Source organism: Pseudopipra pipra, chromosome 4, assembly GCF_036250125.1.
Source record: "Pseudopipra pipra isolate bDixPip1 chromosome 4, bDixPip1.hap1, whole genome shotgun sequence".
Lineage (NCBI taxonomy): Eukaryota > Metazoa > Chordata > Aves > Passeriformes > Pipridae > Pseudopipra > Pseudopipra pipra.
Window position 1 is genome coordinate 4244045 of NC_087552.1, and position 23621 is coordinate 4267665.

General features: G+C 40.7%; 2 protein-coding genes and 2 long non-coding RNA genes across 9 annotated transcripts in view; 1 reads left to right on the top strand and 3 right to left on the bottom strand.

The window, feature by feature from the left end:
* Positions 1-305: 305 nt before the first annotated feature.
* LOC135412671 (uncharacterized) lies at positions 306-2040 on the bottom strand. The gene is made up of 2 exons (XR_010429885.1): positions 1277-2040; positions 306-1046 (listed from the first exon to the last, which is right to left on the bottom strand). It is a non-coding gene; the product is annotated as an uncharacterized LOC135412671 (long non-coding RNA).
* Positions 2041-2065: 25 nt separating this feature from the next.
* LOC135412678 (uncharacterized) overlaps positions 2066-23621 on the top strand; it is a 123246-nt gene continuing 101690 nt past the window's right edge. For both annotated transcript variants that reach the window (XR_010429888.1, XR_010429889.1), the window contains exons 1-3: positions 2066-2377; positions 8981-9059; positions 16772-16888. This is a non-coding gene — a long non-coding RNA (uncharacterized LOC135412678). The remainder of the gene's footprint in view (positions 2378-8980; positions 9060-16771; positions 16889-23621) is intronic.
* On the bottom strand, positions 3047-5723 carry FABP2 (fatty acid binding protein 2). The gene is made up of 4 exons (XM_064651437.1): positions 5597-5723; positions 4742-4914; positions 4072-4179; positions 3047-3524 (listed from the first exon to the last, which is right to left on the bottom strand). The coding sequence occupies exons 1-4, from the start codon at positions 5661-5663 to the stop codon at positions 3474-3476; spliced, it is 399 nt and encodes a 132-aa protein (XP_064507507.1). The 5' UTR covers positions 5664-5723; the 3' UTR covers positions 3047-3473.
* PDE5A (phosphodiesterase 5A) overlaps positions 11389-23621 on the bottom strand; it is a 50382-nt gene continuing 38149 nt past the window's right edge. For all 5 annotated transcript variants that reach the window (XM_064651427.1, XM_064651426.1, XM_064651429.1 and 2 more), the window contains exons 15-21: positions 21357-21444; positions 20148-20248; positions 19981-20058; positions 19361-19424; positions 19111-19185; positions 18537-18620; positions 11389-16681 (exon numbers count right to left, since the gene is read on the bottom strand). In XM_064651427.1, the coding sequence (XP_064507497.1) occupies positions 16544-16681; positions 18537-18620; positions 19111-19185; positions 19361-19424; positions 19981-20058; positions 20148-20248; positions 21357-21444 (628 nt within the window). In that variant the 3' untranslated portion in view covers positions 11389-16543. The remainder of the gene's footprint in view (positions 16682-18536; positions 18621-19110; positions 19186-19360; positions 19425-19980; positions 20059-20147; positions 20249-21356; positions 21445-23621) is intronic.

Consider the following 23621-nt stretch of genomic DNA (forward strand, 5'->3'; position numbering starts at 1 on the left):
TACTTGTGAGAATGGAATCACAATTCAATGCTCTTCTGCACCCTGAGTCAAGATCTCTGAAAGCCCTGACTGATTTCATAGGTAGCAGCAGCCAAAATCATAAGTGTCAGCAGGGAAGGGCATCTCCATTCTTACAGCAGAGGTCTGACACATAAAACAAGCCCCTCTCACTGGCAGATTTGTCTTTAACAATGAAGGAAAAATAAAGGGAAAGAGCACGTGCCCACTTTTGCATCCCAGATCCCAGTAGAGGCCCATTTTCATTTAATGTGTTAGGAAACACCAAAACACTTTACACTTCAAAGTCTCTGCAATCTAGTTATTATATTTATTCCTGAAAAAAAAACCAAACCAACTATGAACTGTGCTTCTCAGAATTAGAAACTAGCATTCTCAAGGGAAGAATACTAAAGAAAACTGAGCCCCCTTCATCCATAGTTGGAAGACTGTCTTCTCCAAAACCTGACTGGATACAAAGCTTACTATAAATATACATATATATATATATATAAATACTGACCCTGAGGAGGCTCAGTAACTGCTGAAGGTAGAGAAGAAAGAAAGGTGTAATAGAAACCCAAACAGCATCAAACCCTGACAATTAACTTTTTGGAAGTAAAACAGCTGGTTAAGCTTCACCTGTTGTGGGAACAGGTCTGAGTTACAATTTGAGTCCAGGCAAGAGCAGGGTTTTATTCTTGGCCACTCTGCAGAGTGTCCTTTCAGTGGGTTTAATTCAAGCAGTGCTTTCTTCCCTTTCTGCTGCACAGACCTTCAGGCACTGATTACACAAGCCCAGTCCATCCATCTTACACAACCTTTAAGGCACAGTTTAGAGCACAGAAACAGGACACAGAAACAGGTAAAAACCTGTAGCGGTAATATTGTGACACAGACAGAGATATATTATGGTATTAATATAAATATCTGCCTCTTGCATCCAGCTGCAAGTGGAGCCGTGTTCCCAGCTGCTTATCCCGCACAAATGGTCCTCCTCCTCCACTGTTCGTGTTTACGAGGTGCATCCCCGCGGCGACACAGCGACTCTGCGGGAAACAGAAAAGGCCTGGTTATTTTTGCAGTGCTTTTGTGGGTTTGGTTTGAATTCCTTTGCCAGTTCCCGAGAAGCGTTTGTACTTCCCAGGCCTTCTGTGGGACTTTCCGGGGCAGGAACGCCGCGGCTGCTCCCAGGGGCCTTCCCTCCGCGGGCACAGCCCCTCAGAGCTCTCCTCTCCCTCCTGTTATCCCCCGGCCACCCCCGGGGGCCCCCCCTCACCTGGGCCCGCGCCCTCAGGGCAGCAAGTAGATGACCACGAAGAGCGCCAGGTCGAAGAGGACGAAGAGCCACAGGTCCAGCCAGTAGGACTGTCCCGACATCGACAGCGATCGTGACAGCGGCTGGCCGCCATTCCCCTGCTCCAGCCGCCCGTTCCGCTCCTGCCGCCGCTCCTGCGGCCGCCGCGCCACCGCCTCCATCGCCTCACAGCTCTCCCGGCGGCACCAACGCGCAGGCGCCACCGGCTCTTCCGCGTTCCGGGCCAATGAGAGCGGAGCGCACGTACCGCGGCCACGCCTCGCGGACCCAGCGCGGCGGCACCGCCCTTCCCGCGTCACGTGCAGACCCCTCCCCCATCAGGGGCGGCACCGCCCGTCCCGCCTCACGTACCGCCCGTCCCGCCTCAAACACCGCCCGTCCCGCCTCAAACACCGCCCGTCCCGCCTCACGTACCGCCCGTCCCGCCTCAGGTACCGCCTCAGGTACCGCCCCGCCCTTCATCTGCTCAGGGTCCTCCCCGCCCCTACCGCCTCAGGCACCACCCCTCCCGCCTCGGGGACGGTCCCGGTCTTGCCGCCTCAGGCATCGCACTTCCCGCCTCAAGCACTGCCCTTCCCGCCTCAGGCAAACACCTTTCCACTTCTCCCGCCTCAGGGACCGACCTTCCCGCCTCAAGCACTGCCTTTCCCGCCTCTCCCGCCTCAGGCACGGCTCTTCCCGCCTCAGGCACTGCCCTGTCCCTCCCGTCCCACACACCATCCTGCCCCTCACGCCTCAGGGACCGCTCTTCCCGCCTCAGGGACCGCTCTTCCCGCCTCAGGGATCGCCCCTCCCTCCTCAGACACCGCCTCAGGGGAGCCCGCCCGGTGAGACGCGGGTGTGGGGAAGAGCGGGTTGCCAGTCCTGTCAAACCGTGTTGGTCTTGTCCTGTCAGATGTACTCGGACTTGGGTGGGAGTAAACATCCACAAGTTAATCCTGGTAGGGTTTATTGGTGAGCAGATGATGCCCTGAAAGAAAACAAGAGATCACGCGGGAAATCCTGTTGTGAAGAAGTCTGGGAGAACTGAAGTTGTTTTAAGATACACTCCTCTCCTTGAAGGTTAGTTGGTGTTTGTACACGAAACAAACATGGAAAAGTTCATGTAGACGGTGTATTCTGTGTCCTTTGTTTATGCAACACACAGCTGCAGAAGAAATTAAATGGAGCAGCACAACTTGATGCCACACTCACAGTCAGGATGTGCCACCCTCAGTCCAGCCAGTTCCCTTCATATTGAAAGCAGGACAATTATTTTCATCATGTCCAGAAGAGTGACCAGAAACCTAGGAATATGCTAAACAAAAACTTCTTCTTTGTAGCTATTAACCCTTTTTAGCCTCATTTTAAGAGACAAGGCAATGCGTGCTGAAGAATGCAGAGCAGGTGTATTTGAACAGAGCTTCCTTCTCAACATGCACTTCGGGATAGTTATTTTCCTTAATAAGTTCTGTCAGTAGAAATAAGGATTAATGTGGTTTTATATAGCAAATATTGGTTACGCATATGTGTGTTAGGTGAAGTATATTAGAGATTTTGGGGCGAAACAGTGACGATACTTCCCCTTTAAGCCTTGTACCCCTCTGTGTTACCTCGCTAGAACAAAAGGAGCTGTGGTTTGTGGGTTTACTGCCTGTATCAGGAGAGCATTTTGGCAGAAGAGGGAGCTGTGAGACGCTGAAGGCATCATATTTTACTCCACGTTTATACTTACATAGAACAGTCTTGGAGCCTTGGGTGTTGTCAGGTTTATTTTAGGTTTTGCCATCCTTATCACACAACATCCAATACACAGAGAAACTGTTTCTCAGTATAAATACTAAGGAAGGTTAGTAAGGAAACTAACTTGCCATTTGATAACCTATGCAAAGATATTTAAGTTTTGCTTATGCAAAATAGTTTCTGCAGCCCTTTATCTTATGGCACTCAGATAGGAGTTGGGAAAGACATTTTAGCATATGATAATTGGATTTTTTTTTTTTTTGTTCAAGGCAAAACAGTAACATAAGGAACTAGCCTGCATTTTCACCAGGGCTAGGTAATTGCAGCTTAGGAGATGCTGCAAGGGGATAAAATAGAAAAAAACCCAGCAGAGGGTGTGTAGAAAATGGTCTTCTTTCATTGCTCCTTCATTCTGGTGCTCTTCTGGGTGAAGTGCTCAGCCCCTTTTGAAGATTCTCTTGGATTCAACTCCTTCATATATATAGGTCTGTCAAGAAATGAAGAAGAAAAATCAGTGGCTGGTATTGCAAAGTTCCCTTTCACAGATGCTGTTGAGAAGGGGTCAGTAATGAAGGAATGAATGGTGAGGGGTGGCTGTGCAGGCTCTGGGGAGAGGAACATAAGGAAAGCAGCCTGTTGTCAACAGGCATAAATTCTCTGTGCAAATGTCTGAACCACCACAGGGCAGCTTTTGGGCTCTCAGGAAAAACCCAAAGGACACTTGGAAAAGGGCCTTTAGCCACAACACATCTATAGAGTGTATATTTACTTATCTGTCTGTCTCCTGTACAGAACTTGTATACAGGCTTCAGAATGCATGGATAAGATACAGTTTACATGTGGAGGAAAACGTAAAAATCACAGGTTGTGAGTTTTATTTTAAAGTGTTAAATTTTAGTAGGTGACTGGAGGATTTTAACTAAAGATAAATGAAGTTATTTGGCTTTGATGAAATATTCCTACTTTCAGAACAGCTTTTAAATTTTTTTCACTTCATTCTATTGTAAAGTCGTGTAAGTAACTGCTTAACTCACCTGAACAAGTTCATCACCTACAATTTCTCTGTATGCTTTGAGTACTTTTCCATTGTCTTTTCTGGTAAATGTGCCCACAAGTTTATTTCCTTCCAGGTTCCAATTTCCCTGTAATGGGAAAAAAACCCCAAATATTTTGCAACAGTTCTGACACTGATTTGATTTAAAGGCTGCAGAATGCTTTCAAAGAAAAAATTAAAACAATGTTTTTATAGAAAGGCTGTAAAAATGAAATTTTAATAAAACCATTAGTTCATTTAATTGTATAATAGTCAAGCTAGATACTTTTTAGTGGCCAGTACACCTTATTTTAATTAATTGTATCAACAAAGGTAGTTTCCTATAAATACCCACTCTGTACTCTAGGTGGTGGACTTGAGTATTGGAATAAGTAAAATTACAATCACCTGGATTTCATCGTATGAAAATTGCCACTTGCTCCACGTTTTTGGGCTCTCTATGGAACCCTGAGTTCCACAGGTGAACCATAACCAGTTAAGATTACCTCGTGCTTTTGTATATAAGCTGCAAGAAGCATTCCTGAACAATCACTCTTGCAAAGTAAAATTTAAATTTAACACTAGGAGGACAACTAATTTATCTTGAAACTGTACCTCATGAAGATATCATCATATAAAAAAAATACCAAGTTGTACAGGAAGACTCTTACGTTCATTTCGGTCCCATCAGCCAGGCTGTAGTCAAAATTGGCTCCCAGGGTGAATTCCAGCTCTATGGTACGGAAGTTACTGGCTTCTTTGACTGTAAATTTGTTCCCATCTTGCTGGATAGTGATCTTCAGATTGTCATGGGCTCCCAGCTTTCTCTTCATCACGTTAACACCTGGCAAAATCAATTAACATCCATCGGAAAAAAACCACCCAAACCCCTTGAGGATCATATTTTTCTCTTTTTAGAGACTTTCACGTGGTCCAAGAGAGTTTATTCCAGCATTCTGACCCAATTTTTTGTTCTTTTTCTCTTTTTATTGAGGCCATGTTCACCAGTACACGTATAATACAAACCACTGTCTAACTCGGGTGGTTATGTTTATATCCATATAATGCACAGTCTGTGCAAACTTAAAGTAAGTATCAGGGTGTTAGAATTACTTGAGTTGTGTTTCTATAAAATTGAAGAATGATGATTTCCTCCCTGGGTAATTTTTCAACTAGTTTAATGTTATCAAAATAATATTCTTGCTATAGGATTCTCCTTATAGTTTATAATGCAAATTCTCTGAGCCTTTTCCTCAAATGTGGACTTAGGGATTCTTTTTTTTCTGCTGAAATAAAGCTGGAATTAGTCGAAGTGCTCAAGATCAATATAATGTAATCAGAACTTTTCTTAGCATCTTTTATCCCCCCACATGAATTATTTTGAAAGTCAGTGCAGTACACTGTGCAAGGGCAGAGCAAACAGTGAAAGGACAGGCTGTCCCAAAGGCAGTTCCGAGGCAGCTGGAGTTTGTGTTCAGCTGGAGTGGCATTTTTCCTGCAGAAGGCATTGGAAAAGCGAGACTCACCCAGCGCCTCCATGAACTTCTCATAGTTTTCATTTCGGTCTATTTTCCAAGTGCCGTTGAAGGCCATGGCTGGGGCTGCAGCAGCTGCTCTGAGGTGATGTGTCTTTGCCAAGGGAATTTATGTGCTGCCTTATCTGGAGAGCAATTTACAGGATGATGTGGCTGACTAAAGCTCAACTGATGCACTGATCTTTGCAAGGAGAACTTTAGTTTAATCAAATTTCCAGTCCTGACAACACTGCTTGCTGAATCTCTCTCTTATTGCCCCCAGATCATGACAGTATCTTTATTGCTCATCTTAATAAAAAATTGCTAATCCATTCATTCTATCCACCATGCATAGTAAAAATCAGATATCTAGTGAAAGCAGTAATTAAAATAAGAGCATTTCTTGATATTTTCTATCTCTATTGTATCTTCATGCTTTTGTGAGAGCCTTTATGCAACTGGAGGAAATATTATTTACCCAACAAACCAAACACAAATGTCTACTTTGTCCATTATAATTTGGTAGATGTCTGTTCTGCTCAACATCATAAGCAAAGGGCAGATGATTCACTGAATGTCTGCAGTTGTTTCAAAAAACAGTCCTCTTGTTTCCTATCTAATGCTGAGCTATGAAAATTGGGATGATGTTCTGTATTCACATGCTCACTCTTTAACATGCAGTTTAAATTCTGAGCAGCTTCTACAAATTTTCTTCACTACAACACATCAGTGTGTATCTGACACATTCCTACAACAGAAAAAGAGGTGCAGCTGAGTGAATTTACCTGATGTGGTTGGTTTCTCTAATTCCATGATTTTGCCTGTTCAAGGAGAATGCAGAACATGAGTCTTTCCTGACTTAGCTGCTTCTTCACCCGCTCCCCTTCCCCTCTGATTGGTGCTACTTCAAACTGAGCAAAACTATTGACCCAGCTTTTGCCTTTGCCCAGTTAAGGGTTATAGTTATTCTGTTCCCAGGGATGCCATCAGCTTTGTTTTGTGTTACCTTCAAAATGTAAATGTAAATCCCAATTGGTCAACGTGCATTTAACAACAACAGTTAGGTCTCAGGATGTGGTTTTTACATTTACTTTCTTTCCACGATTTCTTGCAGTCTTCTATCACCTGAGTAACTCTGTGTCTCAAAAAATGTCATAGCCCATGCCCAGACCTGAGCTAACCACAGATGTCCATCTTACCCTTCAGCCAGCTCAGGAGATGGGCAAACTGAGTTTCTACTTAGAGCTAAATTGTCTTTTTGTGGCACTGGCTCGTGTCTTGACCTTTGTAGTTATCACTGTCAGTCTGTGTTATCTGTTGAGTATCTATACATAAACAAAAACACCTGGTGTCTAGTTATAGTTCATCCAGTTTATTGTTACATAACAAAATCGGTAACTCTCTTTAGTCTTTGCAGAGGTTCTTTCTGATGGTGATGTGCTGCAGCTTCTGCTGTATCCAGCAGAAAACTGAGGCCTGAAATAATGTGAATTACATCATTTGAGGCATCTATATCTGTAAAATCTAACAGCTAGGGAATGACCTTTTATTTTGAGCATTTCAAGAAAGCTTTTTTCAGGTGTGTTCTGCATTCTCCCCGAGAACCTGCTCTTTCATTTAATTTAAGAAATTCTAAGGTACCTGAAGTTAGTGTTTATATATTTAAACAAGGTTAATGCTACCAATAAATTTCCACATTTGATTCCAGCCTGTCTGCTTAACCTCTGAAAAGGTAACTCAGAGTAGTGACATTCTGCAGGTTAAGTATAATTTCTACACCAAACTCACTCCAGCAGCTTTTCTGAACCTTAAAAAGGAGGGAGGTGGCTGTGGAGCAAGTCTTCAGCTATCAGGAAGATTCTCAGATGTGCTTTTCCAATCAGTTATCTGACAATTTGTTGTGTCCCCCCTTGTGATTCTTTAGTGTCTCTCAGAAGTCAGACCAACTCCAAACCTTTTCACCCATCGTGGGAGCAGCGAGTAGCTGGGTCCTAAATTTCCCATCTAAGCTTGTTGTTCCATTCCTGTCCCAGTTTCCCCTTCCTTGACATTTTTTTCACTGGGCATGAGTCCCTCGGGTCCTGTTCAGATCAGCCCCACAGATCTGTCAGTTAAGCAAGAACCACAGGTGGTCAATATTTATGAGTTTGATGGTTGGTGTAGTGCTGACAGCATAAAGAACTGTTTTGCTCTGAGGTCTGGTGGAATGTCACTGCTACAACAAGGGACTGTCTTTAATCTCTCACAATTTACATGAGTTACTTAGGACTGTTAATGCACTAAAATATGCAAAATCTGACTTCATTTTTTTTACATGTGCTGGAATCATATGATATGTACTTCGCTCAGAGTACTTTTGTGTTCCTATCATAGCTGGTTTTCCCTTTAAAGTGTTTCTATAGATTTTTTTTTTTTAGTCTGAATATTCCACAACCCTTTTCCTTCTTCTCTCTACCTCTTCCTTGTGTGATTTTTCAGAACTACAAGTTTTACTTAGATGGTGTCTTGAAATCTTTATTTTTTGGTGTTACTGGATCCAGGAAAGTCTTGAAAGCTAAGGGTCTATTCTTGGCTTTGTGGCTTTCTGCAGCGTGCCAGCTTCAGAACACTGAAAATGGGCAAACATTAACTTTGAAGTTTGATCTTTAAGTGATGTGGATGGGAATAAATTATTAACTTAAATGGTCGTGCCAATCTCATCGTGCCGATCTGTGACTATCCCAGCAAGCTGTATTGTGATGGTAATTAACAAGGAGGTTCCAAAGATCAGGGTGACAAAAAGGCTTTTGCAGTGGGTTGTGCTTATCTATCCTCTTTGTTGTTTCGTGGTTTGCACTCGAGTTGTTCCTGCCTGAAATTAGCTGGGGCAATAGAACTCAGCTTTACCACAGAGTGATTAAGGCTTGATGCCAGCCTAAACATAATATGCATCTGAAAATATTAATATATACAGTGTTATGTAATGAAAGAGAGATTAATCCCTAGTAAAACTATGCAGACTGCTTTGGCAGTATTTCTGTGTGTTTTCTACTGAATGATTCTTCAGTATGTCTTGGGATGGATTGCAAAGATGGCTGGGCACTTAAATCATTTAAGTGCCCCTGGCCTCCTTATTGTGAAGTTTTACTAAGAGTTTTAAAAACCACAATACTCCATTTTGTATCAATATGGTAAACAGATAATTCCATGCCAGCAAAGGCAACTTCAGCATAGCTCTGGGTGGCCTGGCAACGGGGAGCTTGGTGGAGCCTAACTAATGCCATCTCTTGGATACATCATTTCAAAGTACATATTGTGGTTGAGTGTAGTACTGCAGCAGGATTGGATTGGGTTGGATAGATATTGTCCCACTCCAGCTGCCTCTGTGCTAAATTTCTGGTTTTGTTTTGGCTCAAGGAGAATCTCATGGATGCTGCTACCACGCAATCTGTTCAACACGAGGATTCAGCATTGGAAGATTCCTTAGAAATTTCCAGTGAGTACGGATCCATTTGTCTGATTAGTTAGTGCTGAGTCTTAAAACTTACTCTTAAGTGACTGTATGCACCCCTTCTTCATTTCTGTGTAATGGCTCTGATCCATGAAATTGCTGCATGGTTTTGAGAGCTGCTTATTGAGAGAACTGAAGTGCATGAGCTAATAAGATCCAGGTTAAAAAATATCTAGAAGCAAAATTTAGGATTTTCTTAAAGCAGCAACAACCCTGGTGTTTACTTCATCCAATTACTGCGTGTTAAAATGAATCCTAGGATTACCTAAAATAGCAGAATCTGGTCTTGTCTCAATGCGAAGAGGGTGACAGTGAACAATGGCCAATAAAAATAAGTGTGCTTCTCCAGGAAAGTTATAGGAATCTCTGAGTATTAGTGCCATTTGTCATTTGCCACATAGAGACTGATATGCCCAGGCTTTGTGTCGGGCTTATCTAGGGTATTCAAATCTATACCTGAATACTCTTTTCCTGTATTCTCCAGTTTCTTTTTGTTCAGAATGTGGAATGTGATCAAAGGGTGGGAGTGAGTTATAGTCCAATAAACTAACAATGTGTACAGTATTGGAGGTCTGCATCAGTCATTTCAGTTTCTCCAAAATCTGAACTGCACTTTTAGCTCATTTCAACATAGCTTTTTGCTTGTTGTACACTTTTGCTCTTGGTTATGATATAGCTCCAAACTCCACCGGAGATTATTGTGATTATCTGGATTAGTGACTTGAATCTGATCTTATCTGAAAAAAACAGTGAGTTTCAGAGTTCTTCTGAGCTCAGCATAAAAGCAAGAGAGTACCCTATATGGCTCAGATATTTAAATATTTGTATATGCAAAAGGAAAAGATGGTTTCTGATAAAACATTCTTTTCTTCATGTCTCACATAAGAGCAGAACAGACATTCATATCTTGGTTCTCTTTCCAGCACAGAAATGGACTTTCTATGTGACCTTGATCAAATTCCCCCCCTACTTATCTGTAAAATGTACTTTCCTTCCATTAAGCAGCTGTATATACCATAAAATAAATTGCCAGGGACTTGATTAACTAGTACAGTGAAAGGATTCTGAATGCCTATATGTGAATGTATCATGTAAACTAGTGGTATGATTTAACCATGGGCTTTACTTTTTTTTGGTGCTGTTAAACAAAAGAAACCCGTGTATAGATTTTCAGCCATTACAAAGCACTGGGTGGGCAGGCTATGGCCTAAAAATTATTTCCTAAAAATCCTAAAGGGTGGGATTTCATAGGAATCTGAAATGCATGTCAGCAACAGCTGTCACCACTCTTACTAAAATTATGGCTGGAGGAAGGAGCCATTGTCTTTTTACATTTGTTAAAAAGGCATCACTGCTGTGCAAGATGTGAAAGACCGAGTGTAAAATTCTTTCACGTCTTCACTAAAAATGCCCTTGCTCAAGGTTAGATTCTGGGTAAGAAATGTATTCCAGTACTCACTCCTGCTGAAAACTGTGCCACTGCTCAGAGGTGAATTCAAACATTCAGCAGGCCAGAAGGACTGAGCAGGAGCACGACTAGGCTGGGAGGGGGCTGGAAAGGCTGCAATCCCAGCAGCAAATGGATGCCTGATGTATGGAGATATACATAGGCAGTTGTGCAGTTGCACTCATAAATTGCAGTTGGTCCGAGCAAACAGTGCTTGTGTTTTGTGCTCAGCTAAATCTGGCCCTTCATAAGTTTTTCAATGAGCCTGCTGTTTGTCAGGGATGGACATACTTCTTGGTTTTGCCTAGAGCTAAAAAAAGTTAAGCCAGAAGTGTTGCTGTGCAGGACCTAATAGGCAAAGAGCAGGAATTGCCAAGAAGCCCACTGGTCCAGAATTCCTTCTGGGATCAGCAGTTTGCACATGATGAGGCTTTTGCTGTCAAAAATAATTTTGTCAGAGTTTTGTTGGAAGTCACCGGGTTGAGTATTTCCGTGCTACCCCAGGAACTGATAGCTGGGGGGGCAGAGGATGAGGATACATCTGTGTAACTGTTGCATTTGCTGGTTCTGCTCATCTCATAAATAAACTGGTTTCTGACAGCTCCCAGTAAGTGCAGCTCCAGTGCTCTCTAGTGGTTAGTAGCAGTTAATTATTTTTTGCTGCTTTTAAACCAGAACTACGTTACCACTGGCTGATCTCAGTGCTACTTAAAAGTATCTTGATATTAATAGTGACATTTTTCTCTTCAGGATTTCTAGGGCCTAGAAAAGTTATTATAAAATATACATTTACAAGAAGCAATTCTTTGAATCAGGGAACAATGACATGTTGAAAATTCAACCTCAATAATATTAAGTAACAAACAGTAAAATTTGACATCATCCTTTTTATTTTAAAAAGCATGAAAACAGTACAAAGAGAAGAATGAGGAGATAACTAATAAGCAGCAGTCTGACCATAGAAAATATCCTGACTCTGTATTCTCTGTCAGCTGTACAGTAAGTAGGGATAATGATTCTTTAAAGTAATGTAACCAGCTTTACTCTAAGAAGTCATAGGACAGAAGCAAGAAAGAACACATAGCATTCAGAAGACTTTAATACTGCTCACAGGCAAAACATAATATACAGAGAAACCCCTCAACCTAGTACAAAAATACTGTGCCCAGAAACTATATATTTGTTCAAACTTTTTTCAAAGATAAAAGAATACAAGTGGACACACTCAGTGATTGGTGACTGTGACTAAGATTTTTATTAAACCATAATAGGAATGTATATTAAAACTATTTACAGTGCATTTCACACTACATTCTTTAAGAGACACATGCAGGTGTCCCCCATGTGAACACAGAAAGGGCTCAAATTCTAACTTCAGTTCCATCTGTAAGGTACCTCAGGCATCAGCAGGAAGAGCTGAACACAGCAAAGAGCAGGTGAGGCAGGTGTTGCCAAGGTAAGAGTTTGGTCCCTCCTTGAAGGTAAAAAAGGTGGATTTGACCATTCTTTCACTTTCTATACACTCAATCCAACTCCCACTGAGGTAAGTGGGAATCTGTATGACTGACTTTAAATAGGCATCAGAGCATGCTTTAGACCCTGGCATGACCAGCTCATGCTGTGAAAATAAGTGAAAACTGGCTATTCTACAGCACTGTCACATCAATACACATTTACAAACAGTGGTACTTAGATCTGAGTTTCTCTATGGAAACAAACGTCTTTATGTGGAAAATAAACTTTCCCATGCAACTTCCATTCATCTAGCAGTGACAAAGATAAAATATCCTGCTGGCACTATTTGCTGTATTTAACAAGTGTCACTAATCACCAGGCCACATTCTGGGATGTTTCTTCTTCCTGTCAAAGTCCAAACTAAAAAATCCAGCTTTCGTTATTTACCATACTCTGGCCAAACTCATTCTTTTATTCAAGCTCCAATGTTCAAGTTTATCTTTCAAATTAGTGCAAGTCCCTGAAGAAGTGCAGCAGGGAACTGTGAAATAAAGCTGAAACCTTGTGGAATGTAAACTGCACGTGATTTGACATGAAGAGAAAAACCCACAGCATCACAGAGACAAGACTCCAAACTAAAGCCAATACATATATTTGCCTGAAATACCAGATCTTTATAAAACCTTTAAAAAAGGTATGAATTTAATATCAGTGTGGCTTCTTTTTTTTCCATAAGAACTCTCTGCTGTCTTCCTGTGGAGAACTGCAAGGGACACCAACCAGATAACTCAGGCAACATCCCCGAATTTTATGGGACTAGATCTGACTCTTCATAAGTTTTCTGTGCAATGCATTGGAAAATTAGTTACCTGGGGATTTTGAGAAATCTTGTCTATGAATTAGACAGAGTTCTGATTTTGTCAGTTCATGCCACTGCCAGGTAAAATGCTTTGGATTGGAGGTGAAAAGTTTATCTTTACACGAATGGGAGTGGTACATAAAATCAGGCTTCAGTCCTCTCTTCCAAGGAGAGATCAGTTGATCATCAGTGGAATAGGTTGTTTACTTTTCTCACTAGCTCACTTGAAGATAAGAGAGTAATCTGCTCTTAACTTTAAGCTGCTAATTAACAATTATCACCATCTCCAAAATCAACATCACATTATTTTCCTCCCCTTTCTTTAATTGTGTGAGATAATAGAAAATCTAGATGTTCCACAGCTAATATTGGATGTGGGACTAACTTATTGGAAAAGAAGTTCAACCTACAGCTTAAGAACCTCATTGTTATTTTTAATTAGAAGAGGTAGGGTTAATCAGTAATTTTTTGTGTGTTAATACATATGACAAGCAATTTTTTTGAGAAGGAGAACAAAAACAGAAGGAAAAGTGTACTTTAAACATTAAACTGTGCTGTGGAGTGAGTCTACAAGAAAATATGTCCATATCTGAGATCAAGTAGGATACTAACTTAGATGCCTTCATTGAGACATTGGTGGGACAAATTCTGTACCTGAAGATTGAAATATCGAATTTGACAATGGCTTTAATAAACTTTAGTCTGAACTGACCAAGGGAAAAACTCCACTTCAGCTGGTTTCTTGTGTAATCCCCGCTGATTGTTTTAGCTAGACAGTATAAATTGGGGAGAAAACGTTTGAGACCTGACTAAAATCACTAGAAACACAACTCATAATGAAATGAAGGGCAGCTTGGGACTGTAATCCACTAGCTGGGTTTGAAAATGTTGCATTTTAAAGGCAGTGAACTCCAAGCAGGAGACAGGCTGGCTTTTTTTTTTCCCCCATATTGTCCCATATCTCCATTATGAAAGGAATGAGCAGTTTCTGCAAATGCTTCACACAAAGCTGACACAGAACCAGCACACTCTGACTTTGCCTTCAGGCAGAATTAAACACGATTTAAAAATGTTGATCATGCTCTGAAATTTCAGGAACTACAGCAGTCTATGCTTTTAAGGTTCTTAAACCAGTAGTTTAAAGGCTTTGGTTTTGTAGAAATACATACAGATACAGGTGTATTATGATAAATAAATGGTTTATTTACTAGGAACTGTATTTATACCTATGTTCCAATCTCTGTAGTGGAAGAGATTCCGTGGGATAAATGTGTACAGATATGTAATTAAATATATGCACATACTCTATAACTGCTCATTGTAAGTGAACCTTTAAAAAATGTAATGTCATGCCCTTTTTTTTCAAGTCAAAGGTATGAATCCATCACTCTTCTGTAGCAGTTATAAATTTAGTTATAATAAAGCTTTGCTGGACACACAATATAGCAAAGAAATACTGGGATATTAATGTAAAAGATGCTCAGTCACTACACTGTAATATTATCATAGTTATCTGCTGTGTTGTCACCATGAATTACCAGTCTCAACCATAATACCAAGAATACACCTTTATATACATATAATTTATTCATATTTATATTAAATACGTATCTCATCAGTTAGTGTAATAATTATATTTCAGTATCTCAAGCACTCAAGGAGAAGACTATACAAGGACTATGCAAATCCTGAAGCAAAGTTTCCTATTTATCAAAAAGTACCTAAAATCTTTTGTTGGGGTGGGCAGGCTGCTGTCATTTGCATATAAATACACATATTGAGCACTGCATAACAGTAGTCCTGGAATTCTGAATTATTATTGAAATCCACACCTTTTTTTTTTTTTTTTAATCTGTGTGAAGGAAATCAGGAGAAACACTTTTCTAGAAAAATGTTTTCAAATTCAGCTGCAATAATACATTATTGGTGCTCTTTAGAGAAGTCTGAGATAGGATTTAATCAGTGACAAATAATTTAGATGGCAGAAGTGCTGCTGACTGTCAGAATACCTTATTCTACATTAAAAAAAAAATTCAACTATGAAACTCAGTATCGTCAGACATTTTGAAACATTTGCTTTATATTTTCTTAGCTTCTGGTATAAATTATCTAAATGAAGAAATTGATAAAAAGGGGGACTTTTCACTTCTTTCTGACCAGGGGAGGGGTTGATAATTCATTGCAGTTTCAAACTAGAATGTTCTGGATTATTGTGATAGAAATAAATGCCCGTACTTCAAAGTACAATCCCAAGTGTGTTACTTTTGCCCAACACAATTGCAGATTTTAACCAGAGAATCGTTATTACACATTAAAAACCCACACTCTTCTGTGTGTGTCTGTGCAGCCAAAGTTACAGGTACTGCTGATCCATTTTAGACTGCTGACATTCATCTCCTGATCCTGTCTACACCAGGAACAGTACTCTCTTTGTTTTACTCTTTTGGGATCTCTCTCATCTGCATATTTTCTTTAATTGGTCCCCAATTCACAACCATTTTTATTAATCATCTTCTTTTAAATAAAATACCAATGTTGGGGTTTTTGCTAGTGCAAGTTAATTGACTTCTTACTTTTCAGAACATTAATGCCTCATATACAAATGGCAAATCCCTGTAGCATTCTTGGCTATTTTTGCTTTTGGTAAAATGATTTGTAAGAGATGTTAACACAAAACTTCCTTCCAAGTGGTCATAGCCATTTCATAGCAACACTGGCCTAAAGAATCAGTCATGGATAGTCACCAGGATTGTGCCATTCCTGCATCTTTCTGACTCAGATTGTCACCTCTTGCTCTTGCAGTCACGTTCTCTTCTGCCCGTGATCCCCTCTGTCGGTTGGATGGTGTTAAAATCAACTTCCAAACGAAGTTAAAACCAGCAGATAAAAATGATCCTCTTCAGTTTCCATTTCTCTCTGTGCTTCTGGCAGCTTTCTATGGGAGCCATCCTTCCATCATCCTTCCATGGCAGCCTGTCAGTTATGCTGGGACATTTCAGCAGTCTTCGAGCAGTTTCCATTATTCATGGAGAATTGTGACACTTCCACCACAAAACTCCTAAGACCCTCTTTGCCTAGTATTTCACAAGGGTCTTAAAAACTTCTTCAAATGTAATAAGACATTTGCTCAGACATCCATTTGATATGAAAAAAAAAAACAAACCAAAATTGAACTACTGGGTGCATAAATTCTGGGGCTTTTCACCTCAGAGCCCAGTTCTGTCTTCTGAAGGAGGTCAGCATAGTATATGCTGGATTAGGCTCCCCAGAGTGAGTCCCAGTCTTCCCTCTGAGCCTCTGGGAAGAGAACAGGCGAGACTGCTCATGACTTTTATAACACAGCAAGATTGGGAGAGGGAAAAGAAAAAGGTGCGAAATGCAGTAGTCTGTAAGATACTGGCCACAACATGATCACCAAACAACTATATACATCTGGAAAGTCAGAGGCTCTCGGGCACTAGTACCTTCTGCTGGAGCAGGGGGGCAAAAACCACCCTTGCAGGTCTTTTTCCATCTCAATCAGATGTAATAAAAGACACATACTATCTCTTGGCATACACATGGTCATGCTATATCTTGGAACGTGGAAAGATAATACAGCAGTGGCAAAACATAAGCCAGATTCATACAGTGTTCAGCAAAATGCAGTACTCCCCTATTACTATGTCTTCTATGTGAACTTAAGCTTGTGGTTGTTAAATCAGCATCTCAGTTCCGTTTGCCTTGATTGCTCTCTCCGTTAATCAGGTTCTTCTCTTGCTGTTCAGCTAAGGCTTGCCATTTCTGCCTGTTCTTTTTACAGCCATCCAGTAAAGGGGAGCAGGCCTCTGACACGTGTGTTAGGGCCTGAAATAGATTAAGAACACGTAAAACAGATTGCATTTAATTTTTAATTAAAAATGAAGAGAACGAAACACATTTCTCGTATTTTTTCAGATTTCTGAACTCAGAGGATCGACTCGTAGATCATTCAGTTGAACTGCACCGGTTACTCAGCTAACACAAGCCACAAAGCTTCAGTTCACTGGGACCTGACCTACTCTGAATAACATGGTAAGTCACATTCTTGCAGTGCTGGATTGAGAACTCACTTCTGTTTGCACTGTGTGTCAAGTTCCTTCTGACTGGATGAAAGCTCCGAAAGCAGTGAAAAGGCTGCCATTACAAACCTGTTAATTGTTTGCTTTTATTGCATTAGAACATTGGAGCGTGAACCCTGTGCTTGTTCATTTTCAAAGTAACACTGAAGTTGTTTGTATGTTTTATCATTTATTACTCCTTAAAAAAACCCCAAAATCTGTGTAAGCAGGTAATACCCCCTACTTGTACTCCAGTAAAAATAAACTCAAACCACAGCCCTTTCCTTGGATTAAGCTTAGTCTTTTGGGTTTGTGACTACCTCAAAGGCTCCCCATCCTCTTCAGTGCTCTCTGCCCCTGCAGGTAAGTCACTCTCACTTCTCTGTCAGCTTAGGACACGAGCCTAGATAAAGTCCCAGACACTGTCAGCCTGCTCTATGCTGTTCCAGTTCAGGGGAGGCTTTAAAACAAGGTGACAAATAAAAGTGAGACACTGAAAGCTGAATCATAATTGAAAAGACCAGGAAAAAAAAAAAAAAAAAGGTAAAGCTCTCTGCTAATAAGAAAAACTATAGAAGTTCAGGCTTTGGAACTGTGGGCCTTCAAACCTGCTCAGGTGTTCTGTTCAAGGAGTTTTCTGTTTGTATAGTCTGTACCTTTGCCACCTCCACCTACCTCCACCTCAGGCTCCCCAGCAAAGGCTGCCTTATTTTCCTGACAAACAATTTCTACAGCACAAAAACATCAGACTTTCAGGGACAGTAGCTGGTAGCTCCCACTCCTTCCCCTATCCTTGTTTCCTTCCAATTAGTGGATGTGGAGTCTTTTTAGAAAATTTTATTGTTTAAGAGAGAAAAATGCAAGTAGTCACCTTCTTGCTCCCACTGGAAGATTGTTAAGAGTTAGGCTATCTGTTCTTCACCTCAGTCCCTGTAAAATGCTTTCTACAGTCCCAATGAACAGACTTTCACTCTAAGGCTTTACTGGTTTAAAAAAAAAATCAAAAATCATTATGCTGTGTTTCACGCTGTATTTGACCAAGCAGCTTTTCACACGGTTTGTGACCAGGACAGAAAACCATTTCAATGAATTCTCTCATGCACTGCTTTTGTGTGAGATGAAAGAAAAAAAAATGGGATGGGAAAAGTTAAACTTGGGTAAGTTTTCTATATATAGCATATCACCTTTTGCATGAAGAATTCTGAATTGCTTAAAACTCTTAAAACAACATTTCTATCAATGCACTACCTGGACACCATTCTTTTCCTAGATAGCAAAACATTAGTTTTGTGAGTTTCCCTGATGATCACAGCAGCTCACTGGAGCTGCTGGAATCCAGAATATAAGCCAGGGATATAACACCAGTTGCACAGAGCACAGCAATTACCACTAGGTTTAATAAAATGATAACAAAGTACATTAATCAGACAAATATACCACCAATTATAAATACTAAAATAATAATTTCTTCACCTGAATAATGAACCATATGTAATAAATAATAAAATATTTTTACCTCAGTGACTAGTTTTTTATTTGATTGTTATTCTAATTTTAAATCTGTGTCTACTAGTGAGCAGTTCTGGTTTTAGGTATTTGCAGTTCGTTCTTAGGCACCGTACCTCATACAGCTGCAAACAAACAGCATCTATGAATCCAACCTGCATGCTGGGAATTTTGTTTTTCTTCTCCCTGTTCATTAGATCCTGTAGGTAAGAAGTAAACAAGCTCTGTGTTTAAATGCATTAAATAAAAAACCCAACCAAACCCAAGGAGACAGGCTGCAATTAAAAAGCAGCACCTTAAACAGCACAGCAAGCTCAGCCCAGTGGGGTATCAGTAGGAGTGTTACAATGCAAGTAATTTGACTGCATGACTTCCCTTAGGAGATTTGCTTTGGATTAACAGAGCCCAAATAACTAGAAACACAGGCAAACTTACTGGGTTTGGATAGGCTGCAAGTAGGTACCAACTCAGGAATGTATTTCCTAGACAATTTAGTAATATGGATTTGAAAGAAACAATAAAGTCTGTTGTTCCGGTTCAGAGTTAATGACACACACTGCTGGTGTCTGAGAACCACAGACAGGAAGACAGGGAAAGAGTTTGTCCTATATTCTGGTCAGTGGGAGAAATTGTGGATTTTGAAGTGCTGTTTCCAGAAGCCATTCTGCAAGAGGTGATTCTGCCACTTACTGTTGGTTCTATGTTGAGTTCCTTCCGCTCTTTGTCTCCTTGATCAAAGAACTCAGTAGCTACAAGCTCAGCAATCTGTAAGAGATTTCACACATTGAGAGCTCTAATGTGGATATATCAGCCTGGGGACTCCCCCCAGTGAGACTCCAGCTCTGCATTCCACCACTGCCTTTGCAGTAAGGGTTGGATGGAGGAAGCAGAAGCTGTTACGCAGTTTGTATTTAGTAAATCTTAAAAATGAAGCACATACCCGTTGCTGGACTGGCCATGGTTTGGTTATAGCTGATAAATCACAAGCAGTCATCAGCATGGCTCTGTAGAACAAACAGAGACAAATGTATGAGCTACTGTATGGTGAAATGCATGGAGACACCACGGCAAGTGATCAGTAAAACAGAATTTCAGGGAAGATCCAAGTCAGAAAAGCAACTGAAATTAAAGCAGAGTTATAAATGTAGCCCAGGCCTGATGCTGTGGCAGATGTCTCGATTCTTAGTCTTCTTTTTTCTTCATTGCCAGTAAGGAATCAGCTTCAAACCAAACTGCCTGTCCTGAATTCTTCAGTTACAGGTTTCAGAAATTCACTATTTAAGCATAAAGTATCAAGAGCAAAACAGCGTGGTTCCCAGACAGGGACCCTACACTCTCTAGGAAGAACAAAAACGCTCATGTAACTTCATATGCTACTTAGTAAAGTTTTTTCCAGAGGTTGCAGATTTAGTAGTTCTGGCCCAGGGAGTTGTTCAGTGCCTATATGACAGTGCCAGTTGTACAGGCCCAGAGTGCACAGACCTGCTCACAGTAACATGGCATGGGAAATGGGTACCTAATAGTATCAGCTGACTTCTTAATCATTCTGCTTTTACTTACAAAAATAGCTCCTTCTGTGTGGGGTCTTCCCAATTAAACTGCTTCTTCCTTAGAAGTTCGAAAAATTCTCCTCTCCTCCTTTAAAAGAAGTTAAAAGATTTTGCAGCGTGATGACATGATCCAAACACCCAGCAATGACTACCCAGCCAAGCTTTCCTCTGACTTACTTTATGTACAGTGCTAGGTCTGTGGCAAGAATGGCTTGTTTTATCATTTTCAGTGTAGCCTTGTATTCTTCAATGGAAAGGTTGCTGAGAATCTGATTTCCCTTCAGAAAAAAAAGCCAAAAAGCAGTGTTATCAGCAAAATGGGCAGCAGCACACCAGTTTGCTAAAATGTCTCTTAAGCTACTAAATCATTTTGAGTTGCTAGCTGATGTCATTCTTTTACCCTGCTTCCTTTTGCAGATTCCCCAATTTAAAAATAAAAATTCCAGTCTTCTTGAGTAATGGCAGAAAGCTGCACAGCAACAGCATCAAGATTGACTATTAAAAATGAAACTGTAAACAGAGCAACATCCAAGCTCTCAAGTCCATTTCATTCATCAAAATTAAATTTGCCACGAGCTCCACCAAAGCATTTCTCTTTCCCCTTCCTCCCCCTCCCCGAAGCAGAGGAACTGTGACAGATCCCAGTACCTGTCTATGCACCTCTAGTAAATAAAAATATTTTCCTTTTGTGAAGCAGCATAAATAACAAGCTGTTAGACAGAAATAAAAGCTCAGCAGCCTCCTGTTAAACCAAAGCTGGTGAAATGGCAACTTGCCTCCCCTTTTTTCCCATATTTGCCCATCTGAATAGGAAACAATCATTACAATACAAAGGATGCCAGAAGAACTATACCTGTGGTGTGAAAGGAGCAGTGCTGTGAAATGATTGTGCACACTGAATAACTGGGCTTCGGAATTAGTTTAATAATAACATGAAACAAGAAGAATGTCATTTTATTTGCATATTACTTAACTTAGGTTTGGCTTCGCTTTGGAATGTCAACATTAGCAGTGTTTGGTTTGGTCTCATCAGGGCTGCTTTGTGTATGTGTAGGCTGGAATGTTTTTTGGAATGAGAGCAAGGACTTGGGTTTGTTTGGTGGTTCGTAGAGGTCATGAAATGGCAACAAAGCCTTTTGTTTCCCTTGGTCCAAGGAAGCAGGTACCCAAAAGGACATTAGCAAGGCTTCCCTTATCAGGCAACACTTGGAAAGGTTTGGTGGCACTCAGCAGTGGAACTGGGGTTTCGAAGCTGCTGCATTTGCTTTCTTTACCCAAAAAGGAATAAAGAGCACTTGGGAATGTATAAGGGTGGGATTCTATCCAGAAGCTAAAAATAGAAAGTAGAACAGTTTCCTTCAGCATACAGAAGAATGTGGCACTCACTGGGCTATTCAGGATCATAAGGCATTGATCAAAATGATGATGCTCCATGATTGAGTGGCAGTACAGCTGGGCCAGCGGATGTTCGCTTCTGAGGAGCAAAAAGACCCATTAGATGGAGAAATCAAATTAAACATCCAGAAATAACTTCCCTTTTAATGTCCTCTTCACAGGAGTGGGGATAAAAAGACAGTGCTGTTACTTTGTCAGAGCACTGACAGCTCTAGTTTTCTGCCTTCTGTACCTGTTGAGATCAGCTGCACGCAGGGAGGGAGAATGTGATACAAGGTTTTATGAACAGTTCTTGTATGAAAAGCAAAGGTAACGAGAAGAATTCATTCACAAGCAAAGTTTAAATGACAGTTTTGGTTTCTCTAACATCCTAAACACCTGTCTGGCATATTTAGTCAGCTCAACTGCTGGGCTTGTAAATAATAATGCAAATTTAATAGGAAAACCACTAATACCAATGGAAAAACTCCTGCTGACCTCAGTGTACTGCAGTGCAGGGGCCCAAAACGTTGATCAAGTAATTTCCTAGTGTTAGTAACTACTGGTGTTTCATCACCACTATCTTCCTGACCAAACTACTGCAACATCTTACCTACCCTTTGCCCAGGGTAAAATCCAAAAGGAAACAAGGTGTTGGTTGTACTACAGGCAGTGAAAAAACAGCATTAAGCCTGCTGTGTAGATGTAGAATTTAAAGATATCTTAGTCTAGAAAATAGAATTTGCAGTTTGAGTAGCTTTAGAGGAAGCACAGAAACTCCTCCTCTCTCAAGGATTTCTAATTTCTCCCTGTTGCATAACCCAGTTCTTAGTTTTTGCTGCTGTATCTTCATTTTCAGCCCCTGGTCCCACATTGCTCATACCATCTCTTCAACTAAATCTGCGTTCTTTTGGAAGTCTGTTCTGCTGCTGATCCTCAATCAATTACTCTATTTATAATCTGACCTACAAGTGTTGAATCATGTAAGAAATTCTTTTTTAGCATATAGTTCCATGTGACTTTCTGTACGGTTAAGGATCATTCACATGAACTAGTGGCTGCAGGATTGGGTCCCTCTGTGAGTGAGTGCACAGAGACTCAAATAAAAGTCATAAGAGGAGACTCTGGGGATTTAAGAAGCACAAAAATGTGGAGAGAAAGATGGAAAGACAAACAAAAATGCGGAAAGGGAGATTAAAGGATGCAAGCCCTTGAGGATTATGGGCTGGCTGCCCAGCACCTCCTCTGAGACCACCACAAGAGGAGTACAGAGCAAATCTGTTTGCCTGTTTCTGTAAGGAAACAAACTGTAGGATGGTGCCAACACATGCTGGGTGAAATTCCCATTGAGTTAAGTGGGATGTGTACTGTGTCTCCTAAAGTTCATCCTGACTGCAGAGAGAAATATGTGAGAAATATCTTAGGTTATCTTCCCAAGTACTGCACCAAACTAGAGCTTGCTCAGTACTTACAGACAAAGGACACCACTGCTCTCTGAAACATGCTTATTTGGTTATCCAGCTTCCATACTTTACTTTATCCAGGCTTCCTACTTTACATGTAGGATTGGAGGAAAGAGAAAAGAACCCCCCAGCGTATCTACCAAAGGGCTTCTAAGCAGCCCCTCTCCTGCAATTTCCACCACCAGGACAATTTTAATTTTTGAAACCCTGCTGCTTAAGGAAATCATACACTAAGTAACCACTTTCTTCCACAAAGGAAGAAACAAAGAGAATCCATTCCTGGAAATAAAAACCTTTTCATTTAGATTTGAATGAGAGATTTAAAAAAAAAAAGTCACGGAAATTTCTACTGAAAAAGAATTGTTAAGCTGTAATCATCTCTGCTTTACAGCATGTGCAAATGTTGGATTTTGCTGTCTATGACACTTTCCCAGGACATTTTTGAGAGGAGATGACGCATCTCCAGATGTCTTCCAGGAAATTTATTTTTAAATAAATAAAGCAAAAAATAGCTAACTGGTTCCAATCACTGCAAGGCTACAGTTACTGCTGGGATCCCCTATTAGAGAACTAGAAAAAAGTTACTCTTTCAGTTTTGTGGAGTTTTGGAGTTTGTTTGGGTTTTTTTCTCTTTACATCAGTCAGTGTTATTCTGAACGTATATGTGAAAGGCAGGAATTCTGCTTCAGCTTACTGATTTTCTGCCTTTCAGTATTCTCTGCCTCAAACAACCTTTTCCTCCCTTAGTATCTTACTTCTCACACTGTGAGAACAGCAGACCACTTCTTCCAAAGGGCGCTTCAAAACCACTCTC

Excerpts from the sequence above, each read along its gene's own strand:
- FABP2 (XM_064651437.1), bottom strand. The coding sequence starts at position 5,663 with ATGGCCTTCAACGGCACTTGGAAAATAGACCGAAATGAAAACTATGAG. Across the intron at positions 4,915-5,596 it reads GAAGTTCATGGAGGCGCTGG|GTGTTAACGTGATGAAGAGA; the intron begins GTGAGTCTCGCT and ends TGATTTTGCCAG. Across the intron at positions 3,525-4,071 it reads TAGGTGATGAACTTGTTCAG|ACCTATATATATGAAGGAGT; the intron begins GTGAGTTAAGCA and ends ATTTCTTGACAG.